Below are 23482 nucleotides of genomic sequence, written 5' to 3' on the forward strand. Positions count from 1 at the left end.
ACTTATTTCATTGCACAATTAAATTTCTACTCTTGAACCACAAATATAGATAACGCCGATCATTACTCATTCAATTATCTTTTAATTGTCCAATGTTTCACTTATTTCATTGCACAATTAAATTTCTACTCTTGAACCACAAATATAGATAACGCCGATCATTACTCACTCAATTATCTTTTAATTGTCCAATGTTTCACTTGTTTCATTGCACAATAAAATTTCTACTCTTGAACCACAAATATAGATAACGCCGATAAAGTAGACAATATTTAATCTCTAAAACATGATTTTTTTTTATCATAAAAAATAACCACATTTTTGTTCCCTTCTAAAAAAATAAAACAAAAAACAAACAAAAAAAACAGGGAGAAAAAAAAAGGCTCGTGGTTATTATTGTGCATTAGTTTTATATTTTTCTTATGCTTCAAATAGTTTCTATCAAAGCAATATTTTGCTGGTAGGAAACACAGTGGGAAAACAAAACCTCAGACATATGGAAGCGGTTTCAATGGTGAAAATAGATTCCAGGAGTCTCAAAAATGAGGTGAGATGCCCAGAGGAAGTGGACATACCCTCAAAGCATTTTGCCATCATCGAAAACACCAAAATATTTGGGTAAAAAGCAAACACCATGTTTCTTCTGTTTTCCAGTGTTGGAGTGATTTATTATTTTTTTCTTTATAGACTATTTTTTATCTACCAACATCTATATATGGCTCCTTTTGTAAAGAGAGACTATATATATATATATATATATATATATATATATATATATATATATTACAATAAATATTTTTCAATTATTATCCACATACATATATGCTTCATCCTTGTTCAGGAATCTTCAGTGTGGAGGATAACTGTTCTGACGATCGCACCATTCAAACTCAGACACAAGTTACCTTTTCACTCAAAGTTTGAACTCCATGTGGTCAATGCAATAGCTATGTAGAAAAAGGAGAATTAAAATCTCTTTACAGGATCCATACAGATTTTCAATGTCCATGTTCAAAGCCTTCTCCAGGCAAAATTTTCAAAATAAAATTTGATATATAAAGAATAGTATATTAAACCAAAAAATTAATAGTATTTTAATTAATATTTAAGACATACATTAATAATATTCTAATTAATATTTAAAAAATAATTTAATTGTATTTATTTCGATTTTGAATTTCACTCTGGATATATTCATAAAATATATGGATAACATTGAGTAACTTAGTGATAAAGGGGCATAACTCTTATTAAAAATGCCGGAAAGAATGCAATTTATTTTTATTTTATTTTTTAATATTTATAAAATATTTTAATAGTATTTATGTAGATTTTATTTTTAATATTCTGATACAAATGTTTATTGCATATAAAAACGGTTTTCAAGGTCATTCAAGGCATTTTCCATATTTTCAAGGCCTTTTCAAGATGATAAAAATAAGGCCTGTGCGAACTTTGATTTATGTATAGTGTTAAGTGAACATATATAGTAACACAACGTATTTGAATATTGAACACTGTCTGAAACTTACTATATGCGTTAATAAAATATAGGGTCTATTTCTCTCACAATACAACTGCCACGGTAGCCGAGTGATTAAAAATGTGAGATTGGAGTTATTCAAATGCAGGGTTAAAATCGTTTACCTGGTGTTACAGTTATACAAGCCATACTGATGATTGTTAGGTGAATATGAAACACAAATATTTGTGAATAATAAATATTTATTTATAAAAAATAATTATATATATATATATATATATATATATATATATATATATATATATATATATATATATATATATATGTATATGTATAATCCAGGTTAAGTATGTATTCACAAGATAAAAATCTATAGAATTTCAACTGGGTTCATATAATTATGCTCAATAGTAAATAGAGCTATTTGTGTTGATATTTATATACATACACACATGTAAAACCGTTGTTACATTGACATTGTTTCAATCTGTATTCAATAAAAACCAAGATTTCTTCAGTCAAAAGATATGTCCTTTCTTTTAGATGTTCACATTTAAAAAATCCCTTTTCAAAGCTTTCCCAATATGAACACCTACAAAAAAGGACAGACTTTTCGCCTGAGAAGATCTTAGTGTCTAATAAGTACAGATCGAAACATTGTCATGTCAGTGTCACAGCGTTTGTACATGTTTGGATAAATAATATATATAACTCTGATAGGAACAGCATTGACCAGCAATTTGGTTCGAGCAACGAAGTTAAATAAAAAGTCACTTGTTTTAAATGAATCATATGCTATGGACAGTTTCTATAATAGTTTTGCATTAAATAACCAACAATAGAGTTGATAGAAGCTCACAATCGAGACAATGATGAGATAGACAGCAGTCATTTGATAGATCATAATGGGAGTTAAATAAGTCCATAACTTCAGTTGTGTAATCTATTTTTACACACTTTTTGAATATGAAAATGTTTTTTTTTATTGCTTTCTGCCTGAAAGTCTGGTTTCTTACACTTATTAAAGATTCTCAGAAATTCTGCTGCTGCATAATAATAATAATAATAATAATAATAATAATAATAATAATAATAATAACTATGACATGTGTGGACAGCTTTAAATAATTGACTTTCAAACTAAACCATGTCTAGCCAGGTTTTAATTCATCCCTTTTTCTCTCAATTCAATCTTTATCATTTCCTTCCATGTTTTCCTTGGCCTTCCCCCATGTCAACTGGCCCTACTTTCTTAACTGTTCTATAGTCACTAATCCAAGAATTCTCATCCAGTCTTTCAGCGTGGCCATACTATCAAAATCTCTTGTTCTGCACATCTCTCTTTACTGCCCAGATTTAATCTTCCTCTGAGATCACCAGAGCCAAGTCTGTCTTTAAGACTCACATAAGATATCCATCATATCATTCTCATATCATTTCTATCCATGCAACACATATCCTCAACCCTCACTAGTCAGGTTTCACTTCCGAACACAATCACACTGCATACACATGCTTGGTAGACTCCTCCCTTAGTTGGCAGTAATAACACTTAGCTGCTTAGTGATGGGAAAAGTTCCCTGAACTTAGACCATCCACACTTAACTCATGGAATCACACCAGCATTCCCCCCACACTGTGCTCCCATTATTATGAACCCTGTAGCAGACGAAATTGCAACAAAAACAAGCAGGAACGAATTCTCATAGCTGAAGATTTTGAGTACACTTCCTTCCTGGTTTATCCAATCAGAAGCCAGCTCTTAGTCATATGACCAAGTTTATAAAAAGTTAAACCGTCAATACATACCCCCCCCGGATCTTGGTCTGACAACTCCACGTGGAGCATACCTTTCCCTCCAACTTCTCTCTTAAGACTCAACATAACTCATCCGCCCTTTGGGCCTGGGGTTCAACTAAGACGTGATTACAAACAAGCCAACATGGCTATCTCCGCACACAGACTTCAATGCGTACACATACAAACTCTCATCCTCATCCTACAGTACCATCTTTAATCTTTCGTGATGTACATTTCTACTACTAACTTTTCCACTACTACTTTTGACACAAACATACATAAATACTTAGAAGTGCACGCCTGTGGAACTCTCTTCCGTTTGCCTGTTTCCCACCTGACTACAACTTGGATATCTTCAAGTCCAACATAAACAAATTCCTGATGAATCGCCCTCTTAAGTAAGACACTTTATCAAATCTCCAATACTAACGATTACTACAATACTATCCCATTGATTACTGTACACGCAATAACCCTTATCCCCGAGTGGCTTTCGAGCCTTGATAAGTGGTGACCTCCATGTAAAAAAACAAAAAAACAAAACTCTCTTTCAACAGGCCTGTATAATCATCAACGTCTCTACACAGAAACTCTTTCCACGACTAACCCGTTTCCTTATCCCTATTAAGGAAGATAACCAATAAAGCCGTTTATTAAATGTTAGAAAGAGATTTCATGCTTTCATATTCTACATATTGGTTACTCCCGACGTGATGGCGAACATGCAACGTTCATCGACATCTTTATTCTACAACCCGATCTAGAATGGGTATTTCAGCTAGTGGGTAAATAAATAATCAAATCTTTACTTTCTTTTCTTCTCCCTATTAATTTTATTCTTAGACATTCCCAGATAACAATTCTCCTCTTTCCTTTTCACTTTTCCCCTTTATTCTTCTATCCCCCCCCCACTCCATAAGTGAACATTCCTAACCCTTCTATTATTCTCACAGTCATATTAATTTAATTTCTTTTCTCCTTTTATTCTTATCGTTGTTTCCCCTTTCTCTCAGCTTTCCGTTTTCCCAGAAATCTAGACAGCATACTATTAGTACCTCTAATATGATTTTCTCTGCAAGAATGCTTGCTTACCTACTATATCCTATAAGTCTTCATAGTCTAGTGGCTCTGGAATGTTAGCATACGGCCTTTCAGTGGCGGGATAGATGGAACAGGTGGTAGTAATCAAATGTTTTGAAAGGCCAGGCATTGTCAACAAACAGAATGAACAATTGATAATAATAATAATAATAATAATGATAATAATAAACCTCTGATGCTTACTCTACCGTTATATCTTCAACTCATCAAAACAATTCATCTACCCTCTTTCTACTTTACACCCTCCCTACCTCTCTTAAAGATCCTTTGTCCAATACAAGCCTCTTTTGCGCAGCATTGTTTGTCAATGCGTAATGCGTTTTTATTAGTAATGACAATAATCTTAGCTGGTTGGGCGGCATAAACAACTAAGTTTCAAATCGAAAGAGAGGCTGTGTCTAAACGTGAAAACTGCCATTAACTCTGACCTGAAGCCATTTCTTTCTAGATGTGACATTGATTATCGAAAAGTTGCAAACTGTTAACTTCTATTTTTCTTAATATTATTTCAGAAAGAAGAAGAAGAAGAAGAAGAAGAAGAAGAAGAAGAAGAAGAAGAAGAAGAAGAAACTATTTTATGCTTTTTATTAAAAATAAAATATTATTTCCCCTTCTATTACTCTTTTATAAGTTCAATATTTTAGGATGTTTAATAAGTCTGCCTGACGTAGTTCTGTAAGTCTTCTGAACCAATGTTTGGTGGGTTGGGTTAAAGGGTATTCTCCTTTAAGTTACTTATGGAAATGTACAGTCCTATTCGGTTTATCTACTGTGTAAGATGCTGGTGTTTTCTGTTTCAAATCTTACTTTGAAGGATGAGGGGAATATCAAATTATATCCATATTCAATTTTAAGATAAAATTTTGTTTATTAAATTGCTGGCTGAAAGTACAGAATAGTTTACAAGACCCCCATCCATGTTAAATATCAGTTTCTAAATAATAACGTTATTATTGCAGAATGGCCCGGAAACTACGGAAACGTTGATTCGATGAACAAAGCTTTTTTCTTAGAACTGCACGCCTGTGGAACTCTTTTCCGTTTGCCTGTTTCCCACCTGACTACAACTTGGATGTCTTCAAGTCTAACATAAACAAATTCCTGATAAACCGCCCTCTTAAGTAAGACACTTTATAAAATCTCCATTACTAACGATTACTATGATATTATCCCATTGATTACTGTACACGCAATAATCCTTATCCCCGAGTGGCTTCCAGGCCTGGATAAGTGGTGACTACCATGTAAAAACAAAAAAAAAGCACCAACCAATGTACACTGTACACCCATGGCTAACAAAACAAAAACATCTATCACCATGGATTAAATAGGTTCATATTACTTGTATTAATTGAACTATAGTTCTCATTTTGAGTGTTATTATGCAATCTGTCAGTCGGATAAGCCTTCGACCGTCCTCAGATATGCTGATTGTTGTTTGGAAACAAACATTTTAAACCCTTAAAATTTCGGTGATGGAACAGAAATAACCCCCTGTCGATCTTTATTAGAGTTACCTTCCCTTTGTCAACCAATTTTTTCACAAATACGAAACCATAGCCATAAAGTAGGGACCAACTCAAAGAATACAAAAAATATTTTATGAGCCAGCAACTTTTCTCTTTTCTTTTCTAAATAACAACCAATATGCCTGAGGACGGTCAAAGATCAAACCAACTGAAACGTTGCACAAATAAACACTCAAGATGAGAACAATAGTCCAATCAACACAAGTAATATAAACAACCAGCCCTCATCTAAAAAATTCACAATTTTAAATAGGTTCAGTTTGAAATTCTGTATAAGTTCACGAGTTTGACAAAGAGTTCCAAGACCGAAAAGATAGGTTAGATCAGCTGAAATATTGTGAAAATAATAACCAAAATAAGAATAGTTGTTTGAATAATCCAAAAACTGATATTCTTACGATGCCTCCATTCAATTTGTGGGCTTAACAATGAAAATCCTATTTTAGAATGAAAATATGACAGACAAACAAACAGAACCTTTTTAAAGAGATGCATGGACAAACAAACAGACAGAACCTTTTAAAGGGATGCATGGACAAACAAACAGACAAAACCTTTTAAAAGGATGCATGGATCCATCTAAAATATGATCCATCCCTTTAATCTATGGCTAATGTTAGAAAATTATATTTTAAAGGTAAAAACGACAGCCCAACTAATAAACAAAGCCTCTTATAGTGATGGGTGGAAGTGTTAAATATTGGAAGTGATTATGATGAAATTATGATGCAGGTCATCGTAAGAATGGTAATGGTAGCTTAGCAGACATGACGTAGCAGAAACAGATGAAGGGACGAAAAATGTTAGTCGAGTATTAGAGAATAGCTGCATGCAAACATAACTTGAGCGCGATGTCTAAAAATCAGTTTGAATGAGGCTCTGCATTTCTTAGACCTCCTTAGTTCTTTTCTTCCTGATTTTCTATGGAAAACTTATCACTCTTTTGACTGTGTCATCATCACTGAGGATGGTTTGCCATGGTTCTTTCTGATTTTAACCAATCTAATGCTTCGGGTCCTGATTCAATTCCTGTTGTCCTTCTCAAACATTGAACTTTCTTCTATCTCCTCAAAATTATTCAATCTCTTATTGAAACTCTGTTGTTGTTGTTGTTGTTATAAAGCAAATATGAATGCAGCTGAATAAAAAATATTTTCTTTCATTAAACTGGTTGATTTACTTGGCTAGTATTCTGACTGTTAAGCCGAGTTTTGAGTCCAGATTAAGAATTTCTACAGTCTAAAGAACACTGAAAGAACCTAAAACACTAAAATGCAGAAAAAGACAAATATGATTTTAAGCTTTACTGATTATAACACGTTAAGCATTGCCCTACCCATTCTAAAAACGTAAATGCCCTATCGGAGTCAGAAAGACCCTTAATTCTCCAGGATCACGAGAGCACTGCATTATTTCATGCAGTCTGTCTTGGACAAGAATAGCTTGGTGGCGCCCACCCTTTCCAGGTTTCAGAGCACATAGAGCACCTGATCTTTTTTTTTTAATTTTTTTTTTTACATGGGGGTCACCACTTATCAAGGCCCGAAGGCCACTCAGGGATAAGGGTTATGTACAGTAATCAGTGAGATAGTATTGTAGTAATCATTAGTATTGGGGGTTTTGATAGAGTGTCTTACTTAAGGGGGTGGTTTGTCAGGATTTTGTTTATGTTGGACTTGAAGATGTCCAAGTTGTAGTCAGGTGGGAAACAGGCAAGCGGCAGAGAGTTTCACTGGCGCGCAGTTCTAAGAAAGAACTTTGCTCATGGAATCTATGTTTCGATTTAGGCACAGATAAAGAGTGGGGAAAATTATTCACAGTAGTTTCAGCCAGATGGGTGTTTCTCGTGAAAGATTGGTGAGGGGGGACAAGGGATTGGAGCTCAGACGAGCACCTGCCATGGAAATAACGATAAAACAAAGACAGGCTCGCAACGTCTCTTTTGTGGGAAAGAGGTTGCAGGGAAGAGAAAAGGACATCCCCCACTAAACCACAAAGCCTATTTTGTACTCTGTCAAGGCAGGATAGGCTGTTTTTAGCAGCTCCTGCCCAGATGTGGCAGCAGTACTCCATCCTTGGACGTACTTGGCTTTTATACAGATAGAGAATTGCATTAGTAGTGAGATATCTTCTGGAGCGGTAGAAGGATCCCACCATTTTCCCAGCATCCCTGGCAACAGATTTAATGTATGTGTTCCATTTCAGATCAGGAGTAAAGGTCAAACCCAGAAGCTTGTCAAAACATGGAACCTCCCCAAGACGAGAGCCATCCATTTCAATTGATGCCAGATGGGGATCAGAGCGTTGATGATGTAAAGATAGAAGCTTGGTTTTGGATGCATTAAAAGTGACCAACCACCTCTTCCCCCATTGTACCACGCGCTCAAGATCAGAGGAGAGAGATTTAGAGAGAACTTTGTCATTTACGGCCTTTGATGTGTTGCCATAGATGGTGATCTTGCCAAATGGTCACTCATTTTAACACTGGCCAAGCTTAATGGTGTTTAACTTCAGTCATCTAACAAGAATCAGTGTGTCAACATGATTATGCCGTATATAAATGCCTCATACAAAGATTAAAATTAAAATACACAAAATAATTGATACTCTACCATAATATTTCAATAGTTGCAAAAGGCATTTCTTTTTATTATTCATCCTTATTATTATTGTCGGATTTTTTTTTTTTTTTTTGGTTACATAATTTGTTTTTCAGAGTAAAATTTATGCATACAAAACAAATAATGTTGTAAGCAAAGGGTTAATTTCTTACCGGCAAGGAAGTTCTCTGAGCCGTGCTATTCATTCGAATCATGTTCTCTGAAGGTCGGAAGAGACGGATCTTATTGTCAACTCCACGATATGCCTTCAGTCCTTCAAACAGCTGAAAGAAAGAAAAAGAAAAAGAAAAAGAAATTGAAAAAAAATGAACAAAATAAGCAGAAATCACACATAAAACATTGATTTACACTTCAAAACATTCAAATTAAATGGCAATGGCTGAATTGCATGTCAAATAATCATCGCAGATGCATTAAACAAAACGAGACTGAAAGATTAAAATTGAACCCTACAATAGCAAATGTAGTAATATGTGAAATCTACTGGCATTTATCAAATAGTGCACAGTGCCCCACTCTGAGGTCCATTATGGTTTGTATACCTTAGGTATTGATTTAAAATGATCCAAGATTTGTTCTAAAGTATTTGAACAATTAACATAAAATGACCCACGAAACATGATCTAAATTGACCCAAGAGTTGACCTGAGAATCAATCTAAATCAACCAAAAAACTGACCTAAATCGACTCAAGAATTGCTCTAAAATCCCTTAATTAATTTAAAGCAACCAAAGAATTATCAAAAAATTAACTTAAATCAACCCAAGAACCGGCATAAAACATTCAAATAAACAAAAACAATTTTTTTTTTCAAAATTGCTGTACCAACTTTTCCACCTTTAATAAAATAACAATTATCAAATAATAACACCATAAAATCAGGGGGGGGGGAAGAACTGCCTACCAAATTAACTATATAAGATATCATATTAAATCTCTGCAACTTTCCAACAGAAAAAAATGGTGCCCTCTTGACTTAAACAGGTTCTGTACTAAATGAAAATTCAACACCACAATCCTGCATAGTAGACAAATACCAAATAGTTGTATACGAGCCCCCCCCCCCCCACCTTCACCCGACCCTTCTAATGATGTATCCGATTGAACGACGTTTTTAATTTATTAATTACGCTCTGATGGCTGAAACAGATATTCAATTGTAACAATTTGAACTATATTATAAGGAATATATACTTCAAGAAATATATATAAATATATACATACGACTTCACTTCTAGAATATACATACATATATATATATATATATATATATATATATATATATATATATATATATATATATTTATTGAATTTTTAGATATGTATGGCTAGGTTTCCTTCCTATTATCTATTTGCCTGTCTGGTATCAAAGGTACTTAAGCTTTTATGCATTTTTATTTTCATAGCATTTAAATGCTAGTTAAACATGTTGCAGAATAGATCTACGTAATCTTATTATTAAATTTACTTATATATATTAATAATTCGTTATTGTTTTATATATCAGTTTAAATAGTAACCGTATTCTTCTACATTTTGTAATTGGGGAAGTGGTATTTTTCACTAGAGAACCATGCATTTTACAGCTGTCCTGTTTTGAAATCTCTGAAACAGCTACATGGCAGGCAGCTGAAGATACCCGTTTTCTATTTAAAAATTTTTAGTTAAGATTGTTTTTTCCATCCTTGAATTCTCTTTTATAATTCTAGACTTTTGAGAAATCAGCTTATGCAAGTCATAAGTCTATTTCTATTTAACAATTTTAGTTAAGGCTTTCTATTTTTTTTTTATTTATCCTTATATAGTTGTATTCTTTTTTGTAATCATAAACTTTTTAGAAATCGGATTATGTAGGTGCTAAGTCTGCGATAGGTTAAAATTTGTTGGGTTTTTTTTCAGGAATTAAAACCGCAGTCTTTATTTTTACATTTTTTTTTTTTTACTCAAAGCTTCTTTAGACTATATATATATATATATATATATATATATATATATATATATATATATATTATTTAAGAAATGTTCCAAATTTATTTTAAAAACATTTTTATTTAGAAAATTGTTTCTGGCAATTTCCAAAACATACAATGTTTCTGGCTGTTTTCAAGGGGCTTCTTCAGTGACTTTTCCCCATCAATTTAAAAAAATAAAAACAAAACCGTTAAATTGTTTTTTCTTTTTTGTTTTCATTTTACTTATGCCTTTCTTTCAGGGCAGACCAATGAAAAACATTTCTAGCTGCATTCTTATGTAGATAAATAACCGAAATTAGAAAACACTTGAAAAAGCAATATATTAGAATAGAAACACAAGGCATAGTATATTGAAGATAATCTTGTTTATTTTCGTAGATAAAAATTACAGCTTTTGTGTTTTAATTCTCTGATAAAGTTTTTAAAAATAAAAGAAACCAAGTTTTTATACGCAGTCATAAACAAAAATCAAAAAACATGACCTATGTTTTACAGAGGGCGCAAATATTTAAATTGTTTGGATTTGTTTTTAATTGTTAGTTCATCACAAAGCTCAGTGCCACTTTGACGGAAGAGGCTATTATTTGGGTTGAACTTTGTACTGATGCTATCTAGGGAGTTGAGAGGCAACATGTCTGTTCACATTACACTTTAACTTCTGCATGTCAGTACAGCCAAGGAAGCAGGGAACCTGGAGGGAGTTCCAAAGTCTAGCAGTTCAAGAGGAAAACACTTTTTGTCATCTCAGGGTGGTGTAAGGGTGTTATTTTGTTGTTTGTCAAATTAGTTGGGAGGTGTTTATGTCAAGCGGTACAAGTGCTTTGAGTTCATTGAAGTGTAATGTTGTTGGAGTCTTTATATCATAGCAGGACGTAAATCGTGTATATATTTATGAGTTTCTGTTATCATCTAGTATATGATTTGACGTGAGTATATACGTCTAGCGTTGTGATCATCTCATCTAGAGTTCGTTATGTGTGTATGTACATTTAGATGCAGTTCATGATGGGATAAGAAATTACATAAATACCTTTACAACACAAAGGATGAATAACGTTTATTTGGGGTTTCAACATCTGGCCAATCAGGAAACATATTTGGTCCATCTTGGGTCTTGATGGAAAAACTGACATGTAAATTCTCAAGAATAACAGAGACTCGGGTTTTATTTTCAGCAACTTTTTTATTCCACAAGTTTCCTCATTGGAAAACTTTACGTTGGTCAATCATTCCTTACAGTTAATAGGCATAGAACCAGTCGCTCCCCCAGGTACTTTGAACCATTACGATTGGTTAGCTCGAGTATGTTTGTTTCCTTCAAACTCTAAACACTAACTAATTTCTAATCTCCAAAACACGATCTCTTCCTTTAAATGACGTCATTAGTATATGTCACTTAGATAATCACCTGATGTTTTTACATGTCATTATTTCTATAATTGTCAACTAAGTTGTGATAGCACTTTTAAGTTAACATTCCTAAATTAATGTAAATAAATATTCATTCTAAATATTTTTATTATTCTAAAACATATTTTATCTAACAAAATGTTTTGGTTTGGATAATCATAATAATTGTCGACTAGCACATCTTTCGGCATTGCCTGGTTAATATCCAACAGGAGCACATTTCATTAAAATACTTGTAAACTTATAAAACAGACACAGATATGCAACATTTCGGCGATGGGAGAGGGATTGGAGTTTGGTTACTAGTGTGGTTAAATAATATTGAATCATGGATATTATGTAAAAATTAAAAGACAGAGAAACAAAGGTATCACAGAAATAGGTAAGAATACTGTTTTGTTTTTTTTTGGGAGGAGGAGACAGATTATGATATGATACTGCTCTTTAATGAGTCTGTATAGTAGATCACCATCCGCCGCTTAATTGCAGTATTAAACTTGATCGCGATTATTTACTACAAACATTTTGTTTTTTATTTGATGCACATGGGACACATATGTGAAAGTTGGATACCACAGTTTTAGGCAAAGCATGCATAAAAGTTACAACAATTACAAATCAGCCCAGCTAGTATAAATGCTCATAACGACAGCACATTCCACAAACGGTACCCCCCCCCTGCAATGTGATACATAGAGAAATCTGTTATTGCACAAATGCATTGGGCGTGTCATTCGCCTTACTTCCCTCAGATAAATTGATATCAAATCTGCACAGTGTATATTTCTGCACTCTTACCTCGATTGGACAAGGATACAGATCTGCATGGTGATACATGAAACAAATGTTTTTATTTGTAGAATATGGAAATATTTAAAATAAATAAATAAAAATAAATAAAAGAGAGAATATGGACATATTTATACAGCATCCTGCTGGATCACTGAAGTTAAGCAACATCGAACCTCTTCAGTACTAAATGGGTGACCATTTAGGACTTCCAAGTGTTGTATGTGCTCTCTTGTTGCTTATTGACATTGTTTCCAGTTGTCCTGGACTTCTCCTTGCCACTAGACTCAAACAGTACCAATTCACAAGAGGTATGGTTGAGGACTGCGTAACTCAGGGGGTATCCTTTGTCTTTCAAGACTGAATGGAGACATCGAATGGATGAACATATTTAAACGTAGTACTTTCTAAAAAAAAGAAAAGATTTTAAACAAACTATTTTAAAATAACTAATGGGTGAATGTTACTTTTAACTCTTAATTAAATTCTTCAAATTTCTTTTTCATTGGAAGTTTAAAGACTTTAATCTTACTTTTGAATAATCCAATTACGACCATCGCTATAAGTTGTTAATAATAATAACCCTATATTTTTCTGCATTATTGTTTTCCACAATTTTTGAATATGTTACTATTTGCGACGGGACAATTATACATAGGTAGCATTTGTTTTATTTGAAATTCAATATTTTCTCATTATTATAATATAGAAACATCGATTTAAAAAATTTTTTTTCGTTCTAGAAATTTTTTATTTTTTGTTTTCTGATGAGGTGCATGATTGAAAGATTTTGTTATTACATGTTATTCCGATTGTTTGTTTATGAAACGATTGTTAAGCTACACTGGATTATTTTGAATTTTGGTAAGAAAAAAAAAAATTAAAATAAAAACTTAGTCATTGGAATTTAATATACAATTGTAATCAACTAGAATAATACTCATCCGAAAGCGGATCAAATTAATCTCTTAAACAGTTTTGCACCACTTTCATGCTCCTCTTTTGAGACTGAAATCAACATATAATGATGCAAAATCTTAAATCTAAAATCGTTATTCAAATTTTGAACAAAAATCCATCACATAATTTTGATTCTATAAAATGTTAACAATTTAAGGTTTAAGCTTAAGGAGTCTTATAGAGAACTGAAATTAAGCGAATCTTGCTTGCTTGATATCTACTTGTGGATCAAATTCAATTACAAATATGAAAATTTACGATTTTCTAACAGGCGGTTATATACGCGCCCTAAAACTCTAAAATAGTTCAAAGAAACTAACATTTGTGGAATATTAATTGATGTATAATATTTTATTGTTAAAATTTCGAAGTTGGAGGTATCTAAACTTTCACGAAAGCCCCTGATTTTCTATTCCTTTTGTATAAAACTAAATTAAATTACAAACAAATCATATTATAACCTCTTACAACCTAGCAGCCGTGTTTCAAAATTAAGCATGATCAGTTAATTAGTTTAGGAGTATATCGTGCAATACAAATATATAAACATATACACATATCTAACTTTATATAAATGGATTATACTGGCATTGAGACATAAATAAAAACACAAATATAAAATATTATTCTGAAAACAAGAGCAAATTAAATATTTTGAAAAATTAAAAACTGTAATTATCGATCCAGAGGAAATTACTAAAAATAAAAATAGCTTGAACAATTAAAGTCAAATTGAAAGGAATTCGAGTGAATTGAAAAAACAAAACAAAACATAAAAACAAAACAAAATGGCAGTAACTCGACTGTAAAGTTTCTTTTCTTTTCAGAACAATTGAGTCTAATCCAAGACTCATCGTCACACTCTTTGGCCCTCGAGAAAAGAAGACCAGACAGATGAACAGAGAAAGACAGAAAACTGGTAGACAAGAAAATATAAATAAATAAAAAATAACAAAATAACAAAAAACTACAATACGCATCGTCAGAGTGTGGGAGAAAAGAAGGAGAGAGAGAGAGAGAGAAAGAGAAAGAGAGAGAAGCAGTGTGGTGAGGTAGAGACTAAGTGGCGAGAGAGCGAGAGAGAGGGGGGGGATGACGAAAAAAATTGTATTATTTTTTGCAAAGTAAAAGAATTCAAGTCAACCATAGCCATTGATTTGGAAAAAAGAGAGCATGGACGCTGTCTATTGAACTCTAGAGTTACAGCAAGAAGGACCCACGGTATTATTATTATTATCATTATTATTATTATTATTGTTATTATTATTATTGTTGTTTGTACGCAAAGGAGCATTAACCACTAACTGACATTTGTAGTAAACGGAAATAGGCAACACAATGGCTACTATAAGAATCAATGTGAGCGAGCGGCCATTGTACATTGGTCGCCATTGTCGTAGTGGTCCAGCAAAGTGGTTGTTCAGGGAGGTGTATGGGTGGCATTGGAAAGGGAGAAAGGACACTGTCGTTGTCATTAAAAATACACATAGTTAGTGATTATTATGGTCAATATTGAATTGTTGCCCGGACCAATTTTCCAGAAAAGGACTAAGCAAAGCTTTAATAAATAGAGCTTACCAAACGACGAACAATCTTCACTAATTAATGGTGACGTATTTTGAAAACTGCAACCGACGGTCGAAGCGCAGCCAACGCCAGGAGTGGGGGCACCATCAATGATAGACCAGGTGGGTGTGCAGGAATCTGGCAGGGACAATAATGGTTGGTGGTGGTGTGGTGGGATGTACAGACCGATTGATGACTGGACCAAAGAAAAGATGAAGAAAAAAAAGAAGTGTGTTGTTTGTGTTCGCTTTTTCTTTCCTGGAAAAGCTAATCGCAATACGGAGGCCGTTCTTGGAATGGATGCGTATTCATCTGCTGAAGACAACCAAAATGCTGCACAATAGTCTTTAAGTGCCAGGACATATACTTTCGAGCGGTTTAATTATACCCGGGACAATGCTCCCCAAATTTGCCTGGGAGGTTTTCTTCTTCGTTGTGGGTTTGGAGCTGAGTGGAAACTACCGACCGGGCCGACAGATCAGAGCCAGTAAGTTTTCCTACTGTCTGATTGAAGACAAATAACTTGAACGGAGTGCTTATCAAACTATCGTCTTTAAGGGCCGATGGTCTGTTATTTCTTTTTGGATTTCAAGCCAGAATACACACCGTTATTCAACAGAGAATAGTAAAGATAAAGATATATATATATATATATATATATATATATATATATATATATATATATATTAAAAGGAGAAAAGAAAGTTAGTAGGAAGTGGCAGGAGACTGACTTATAAGTTGGGGGAGGGTTTTAAATTGTGTTCTCTTTATATATATATATATATATATATATATATATATATATATATATATATATATATATATATATATATGGATACAGCTAACAATTTTCCCAGCGTTCTGTCAATTATGGCCGTATTGAAAATACGCATGCATACATACACATCATTTGATGTTTAATCTGTCATAGAAAATTTCATGCGCGGATGATCCAGGTCTATGTTATTTTCACATTAATCGACCAGGGACAAACAGGTACTTTAAAATGAGGGAAAAAAACTGTCTTATAAAAAGAAGTGGTCAGTATGTTAGTCACTTCAGACAACTGGGTATTATGATGAATCCATTCCGACCTCAGCTTAACTAACAAGGCATAAAATATTAAATCACGTAGTGTTTGATAAGGTTGACTGGTAGGAACAGTAGCCACGGAGAAGGAGGGAGGGGGGGGCAACAGACAAGTGTGAGGGCTCAATTTATCGTCATTTCTTTACAACCATGCAGAAAAAAATTATGCTCATCCATCTAAATACTTTAAGACAACTTTTGTTCTCCGTTTCTTCCCTGAAAGACATTTAATCATGAACTAGTATCAGATTTGAATTTTAGATATTGTAAAACATTATTTCTACGATCAAAAAGATTAGAATTAAAGCAACACATGTAACAAGTTGCCTTACTAAGTACTTTATAGCTCAATCCAACAAAGTGGTGTCATTATGGTCAGCTTACAGATTTTTCATTTTAACGTATTGTATACAGCATAATTCATGTTGACACACTTAATTGGTGAGGCTCAGGTTTTGGTGACACACACACACAGAAATAAATAAAAAAATGTGAGAAGCAGTATAAGAAGAGAAGCAATATAATTATACAGTTTCTGTTTTCATGATTCCATGTAATGCTCCTTTGTGTTTTACATCCGTAGCAATTTCTGTATTTCCAGTTTGCTCATGTGTGTTAGTTTCCGCATTCCAGGGGTTTCCTTAATATTTCAGCCGTTTTCATTATTGTTATCCGTTGTATCTTATCAGCCATCCCTCTGATTCCGATCTCTCCCATTCTTTTTTCCAAGTTTTTCGTGAATGTTCCTAGCGCTCCTCCTATTTCTTGTTTTATCCTGACTTTTTTCATCTTCCACATACCTTTGAGTTCTCTGGCCATATTTATTATTATTATTATTATTATTATTATTATTATTATTATTATTATTATTATTATTATTAAAAATCGTTGAAAAAACAACTTCACAAATGGAGATAAAGAAAGCTTTGTAAAGTACAAAATAAAATAATTGAGTGGTGGTGGTGGTAGTGGGGGCAAGACGATAAAGAGTGATAGAAGAGAAATGGAGGCAGTCTTATTTTTTTTTAATATCTATAGCCAGAAGGATAGATGAAAGGATCTAGAGAATTTCAGCCTTGATTCCAAAAGAAAGTCAAAGATGGAGAAAGAAGCGTACAAAAAAAAAAAAAAAAAAAAAAAGAAATCGAGGAGAGAATAAAACAATATTTCAACAATATTTGGTAAGGTTAATGGTATGATATCATAGCAAAGAGCAACTAGGCATAAAGATTCCCCACATAGTTTTTGTGTCCACCACACTGCCTATATATGTGTGGATAAATGTGTATATCATATATACTGTTTTTTTTTTTTTAAGTGGTAATTGCAATTGTATGACTACATATGTATTTTAAGTGTGTTTATATATATATATATATATATATATATATATATATATATATATATATATATATAATTATTAAACATTATTGGGTTTTGTTTTGCAAGAGAAGTAATTTCAAATATAGCCTTGTTTTTCCTGATAAATACTGGCGCACTATCCCAAGCCGTTGCTTATGACTTCTTAAATTGGATCGAATGAGATTACACACCGTTTACAGGACAATATGCTAGGCAGAACATAGAAGCTAAAAGTTTAGGCTTAATACAAATAAGAAGATATCAGAATTTTTATTGGTAAATGTACAAACATGTTTTCTCAAGAGACGGAAACAGATTATTGTGTTTCTAAACAGACAGAAAAAACATAGCATACACATATAAATGCACATGTCTTTGTGTGTAGCCAACAGGTGTGTAATTTATATATTAATAGGATAGCGTGTGTGTTATTTATTTTGTGTGTCGTGCTTACATTCGAGTGACTGTCGTTTAATTGTTATGGACTCCATTTCTTCCAAGAAATAATTTTACCAAGAATTCTTGATAAGTTTTGATTCCGGTTTTGATTATAGCTGATGACACTTAAGTCATCTATTTTTTTTATAAATAATTTTACTAAGAATTCTTCATAAGCTTTGCTTTCGGTTTCAACTTCGATTATAGTTGATAGCACTCCAGTAGTCTATTTTTTATAAATAATTTTATCAAGAATTCTTCATACGTTTTGGTTTCAGTTTCGTTTATAAATGAAGGAACTCAAGTTATATATGCATATAGATATATTTTTTTTTTCACAAGTTTTGATTTCAGTTTCAATTCAAGCTGATGCATTGTCATATGGATATAGTTTTCTTTATTTTTGAAATCGCAACTTTATAATATATAAAAATCGATAGAACATTAACTTTATAATAATATATACGAAATCTGAAAGAATTAAAATATCATATTTAAGCGTACTTTACGAGTGGACTATGCTGGGCGTCCCTGCTAGCTTAGATAAATACTTTTGCAGGTTTTACAAAAGAGCTACAATAATATCAGAGCGTCGCCATTTACACTCAACATCTACATCAATATATTACATACGAATGCGTCCCCTGTGGAATTTCCACAGGTCTCGCTGGTAAACATCTATATCTAGCATCTGTCTGAAGCCCAAACTAAACTATCATTTCTATTAATATACAACTGAACTATCTTCAATGCTTAAGTCAAGTTGGAAGTAGTGTTCCATTCCGTTACCATGAGACTATCCACCAAGAGAGAGAGGGGGCAGTGTAATATATGTTAGTTTGTCATGAGACCATCTCCCTAGGCATTACCTCCTTTATTGGGTGGGAAGTAGTGTAGTATATTCTGTGGTCATTATACTATCCTTCCAAGCATTTTCAGCTGTATGTGGGAGGATGATGAAACCTCCCTGTAAAAGATACAGCTCTGAAGATGTCTTTAGCCAGTACTTCAGTATAACGTGCTAATCCATCCATGTGTTGACACAATGTAAGTTCTGTTCTCAGTCCTATGGTGAAGCTCTACTGGTTTTTGTTTCATTTCTGGACGGGAGTATAATGTAATATACAGTAGCGTCCAAAACTAAGGGACAACATTTTAAAGCTTAATATTTGTTAGAAATAACAAGTGTGAAAGGCTGAAATTTTGACAACTGGTAGTCGTTATCATCCATAACAACAGACTAAAATTTGACTCATTTGCAAAGGATAGAAAAAGAATTATAACTATTTATTTATTTCCAAAATAGAAATGTCCAAAAATTTCAGCTTTTCACAGTTGTTATTTCTAACAAATATTAGGTTTTAAAATTTTCTCCCTTAGTTTTGGACGCTACTGCATGTTCGTTCGTCATGATACCATTTAGCAAGGTCTTTTGGAGAGGTTTGAATTAATGACACATGTTAAAGAATGCAAGAAAAAAATCTTGTATAGGCATTAAATTTATAGCATAACTAATGAATATTATTAAATTAGTTATAACTGGAGTTTCATTTTTAGATAAACATGACATCAGGTCAAATTCGGTGATCATTATATTTTGATTCAGTTTGTTCACAAAATGTTGACACATTTCAGGCAGGCTTTTATCAATTTTACATGCATAATACTAAATGAATTTTAAATGTAGTAATGTATAACAACAATAATAACATGAAACCAATTTTATTGCCTATACAAAATCATTCTTGCATTTTTCTATAACCATAGCCTTTAATGCTTACCATATCAGCCAACCAGAAATTCTCACAATCAGATGTTCATTAGCAAACTCAACACTTGCAGTATATATATATTAGCAAAAATAGACAGCGGAAGGGGACATATATTTGGTGCTTTTACTAACTCGGTGTCGTTTTGCAATCTCACCACCATACACAGTGCTGCATTTCAACTTTGTGCCATACATAGAAGTTTATAATCCTACATTATCTGGCAAGACTTAGGAAATGCCACCTTAAATTAACTTCTTTCACACCTCAAAAAGGGACACATCAGAACAAAACTGTGGAAGACAGACGAGGTTTATTCTGCTGGATCTTTTGTTCCAAATCTAGTGGGATGGGAAGGAGACTGAGAGATATTGACAATTATCATATAATCATATCTTATCAGGGCATCTTAAAAACCACATGTTCATACTTCTTAAGCTTCCGACAAACTGACGACTTCTCACACTTTCTCTCTCTTTGAACCATGTGGTGTCATATCTGTTTATGGCAATGCCCACAGTTGAGTCGGGTTAACCTCGATGTCACCGAGTTGACCCTCCCTGAACTCTCATTTTCTGTTGTTTTCAACTAACCAAATTATATATTAACGGTTCTACCTGTCGCAAAAACATTTTTTTTTTTTTTTTTAGTAGGTCAATTTTTTCCTGTGGTCACTTAAATAGTCAAATAATCTTGAGCATTCTGCAGCATTTTTTTTAAAACCATTTACAACAGCATAAGATTTTCACTTTTGTATATTATGGGAGCAAAGCCTACTCTTTCCACAAGGTAAATGATGACTGTATAAGTGTACGACATGTACCCACATGACAAAGATATACCATCATAAGTTTTATTCTGAAGTTGTCCATCCAGACTAGTTACACTACTGAGGCTTTAGAGTCGATTCTACCCTATTATTTTTCTTGTGGTTGATAATAGGAAAGATAGATTCATACTTTTCCCTAATGGTATTAGTTAAAGTTATACAACAGTGCTTAGTAAGCTTGAACGCAGCATGTCAAGCCCACAATCCACTCTAGTAACTATTACACAAATTTCTAATATATACATATCACGATATATAATGTTATGGTTACTATTTGTTTGTGCATTCATTCTTTTTGTGGACTGTTATCCTTGTCTTCATAGTTACCATTGTTTCACCACGTTTCAGCCAACTCATCCTCTGGCCTACTTCAGGTGATTAACCGCGATGGGATAGGAATGCTGAGTCTCGTAACATTTCCAGTAATTACTGCCTTCCATAGTTGTTGTCTCACCACGTGTTGGCCAACTAATCATCTGGCCTACTTTCGGTAGGATTGAAACTACTCTCTTCAGACAATGCTCACGTGGAACCATAGAGACTCAACACTACTCACTGTGCCGCAGACTCCAAGTTGGTTAAAATGTGGTAAAACAACAACAACAACAACAACTATGAAGATGAGAATAACAGTTTGCAAAAAGAATGAATACATAAATTATGAAACTTCATCTCAAATGATTAAAAAAAGAAATTGTTTGTTCATAAGCTCCTCCTAGTGATAAACTTCCTCCTTATAATTATATATATATATATATATATATATATATATATATATATATATATATATATATATATATATATATTCTGAAAGTACATTACTCAGTGTAAGTAAGTAACGCAATTTCAGTAACGTAAATAATAATAAAAATCTCACAAGAATTACTATAATCTATTAAAAGAATTTTTTTTCAAGAAAATTTCAAAATATATGTACAAAAACAATGTTTGGAGAAGTGATTTAAAAAATAATAGAGAGACGTTGAACAATGAAATACATGAATGCAAATAGAATCAAATGGCAAATTCATCGTTCACTGATTTTGACATTTGTGAGTAATGATTAATTGATTCTGCCGTTTGACTATATCTGTATTCATGCACTTCATTGCTCAATTTCTCTGTGAATATTTTTAAATCACTTCTTTGAACAGTGTTTTTAACGAAACTTTGAAACTTGCTTGAAAAGAAAAACAAAACAACTTATTTCTTCTAATAAATGTTAGAAATTATTCGACTTACAACAAGCAGGCCGCCCGGCGTTGCCCAATCATAAAATACCCTTTAATATGATATTTTAATTCATGTACATTTCGGCTTTTATTATTATAGAGGCAATTATCTAATGATTATTATATTAGTATATTTAGGCAGCATTTTTTTCTCTAATGCATATTTCATTGCAGAGCAGGGACAATTCCTGTTTGTTTCTCTCGTAATCCATTTTTTTCTTTTTGGCAGACAAATCCTTGATTTTGATTATTGTATGCGGCATCCTCCATTGCACAGTCGTAAAATACACTTAAATATATCTTAATTTATGCAGATTTCCTATTTATTATTGTAGAGTGAATTCCTCATTATTTTATTGTACGCAATATATAGTAATGACTTAAAAAAAAAAGAAGCAATATGACTTGCGTACCATCAGCTAAAATCGAAACCAAAACATTTAGCCCTCCCATTCCACACACAGACAACGTCACTTTTATAATATATACAGGTTTCCAATTTAGGCAAACTAGTAATTCTTTACTATAATTTTTCTAGTTATTTTCTTCTGAAAAGAAAAGCCTAATTTTTAAAACTCCATAGAATAAGGGGGGGGGGGACATATTCTTTGATAATGTCAATTTCATTTTTCATTTCGATTTTTTTTTTTATATATTAATGCTCAATCTATAATATCGATCATCCCTTTATCACAATAGAATTTAATATAATATGCGTTTATATTATTCAATTATATATTAGTGGCCTGGCAAGACCACAGAGGAGACAACCGAAACAGCAAAATTGAAGCCAACTTGCCAGGACACTATATATACAAATGTAGGCAAATTTGTGCATATTTTATTGGTTTGAAAATATAAGTTCTTTTTTTTTACTAATTGTCATAAAATAAAATTTTAATCATAGAATAGTATGATAATCTTCAAAAAGCCTATAAATTTTCATGTAGTTTCGTCCCATAGAGCCAGAGATATGGGCATTGCATTGGCTATATATATATATATATATATATATATATATATATATATATATATATATATATATATATATATATATATATTAGTGGCCTGGCAAAACCACAGGGGAGACAGCAGAAGCAGCAAAACTAAAGCTGACCTGCTAGGACACTATATATGCAAATTTGGGCATATTTTATTAGTTTGAAAATATAGGTTGTTTTTTTTTATTATTAATTGTCATAAAATTTTAACCAAAGAAAAGTATTATAATCTTCAAAAAGCCTGCAACTTTTCATGTAGTTTTGTCACATAGAAACAGAGATATAAGCATTTCAATATTCAATCTGGCCACACACACGCACACACACGCACACATATATATATATATATTACATATTACATATATATAAGAGAAAGAAAATTAAAGCTTAAGTTGAATTTTACAATCAAAATTTATTGTTCGACTGAATACTCCAAAAAACAATTTACAAAGTCCTTATTCCGCGGAGTTTCAAAGAATGCTATTCTTGCTATTCTTCCCATCAGAGGACAGAAAGAAATCAGTAATTT

The 23482-nt window shown here is 32.7% G+C and overlaps 1 protein-coding gene across 2 annotated transcripts in view; it reads right to left on the reverse strand.

Annotated features, from left to right (window-relative positions):
* Positions 1 to 23482, reverse strand: part of LOC145255794 (branched-chain-amino-acid aminotransferase, cytosolic-like) — a 1034811-nt gene that overhangs the window by 306952 nt on the left and 704377 nt on the right. For both annotated transcript variants that reach the window (XM_080114482.1, XM_080114489.1), the window contains exon 4: positions 8687 to 8797. In XM_080114482.1, the coding sequence (XP_079970608.1) occupies positions 8687 to 8797 (111 nt within the window). The remainder of the gene's footprint in view (positions 1 to 8686; positions 8798 to 23482) is intronic.

Source organism: Euprymna scolopes, chromosome 3 (genome assembly GCF_053919585.1).
Source record: "Euprymna scolopes isolate OS-2025 chromosome 3, ASM5391958v1, whole genome shotgun sequence".
Classification (NCBI taxonomy): domain Eukaryota; kingdom Metazoa; phylum Mollusca; class Cephalopoda; order Sepiida; family Sepiolidae; genus Euprymna; species Euprymna scolopes.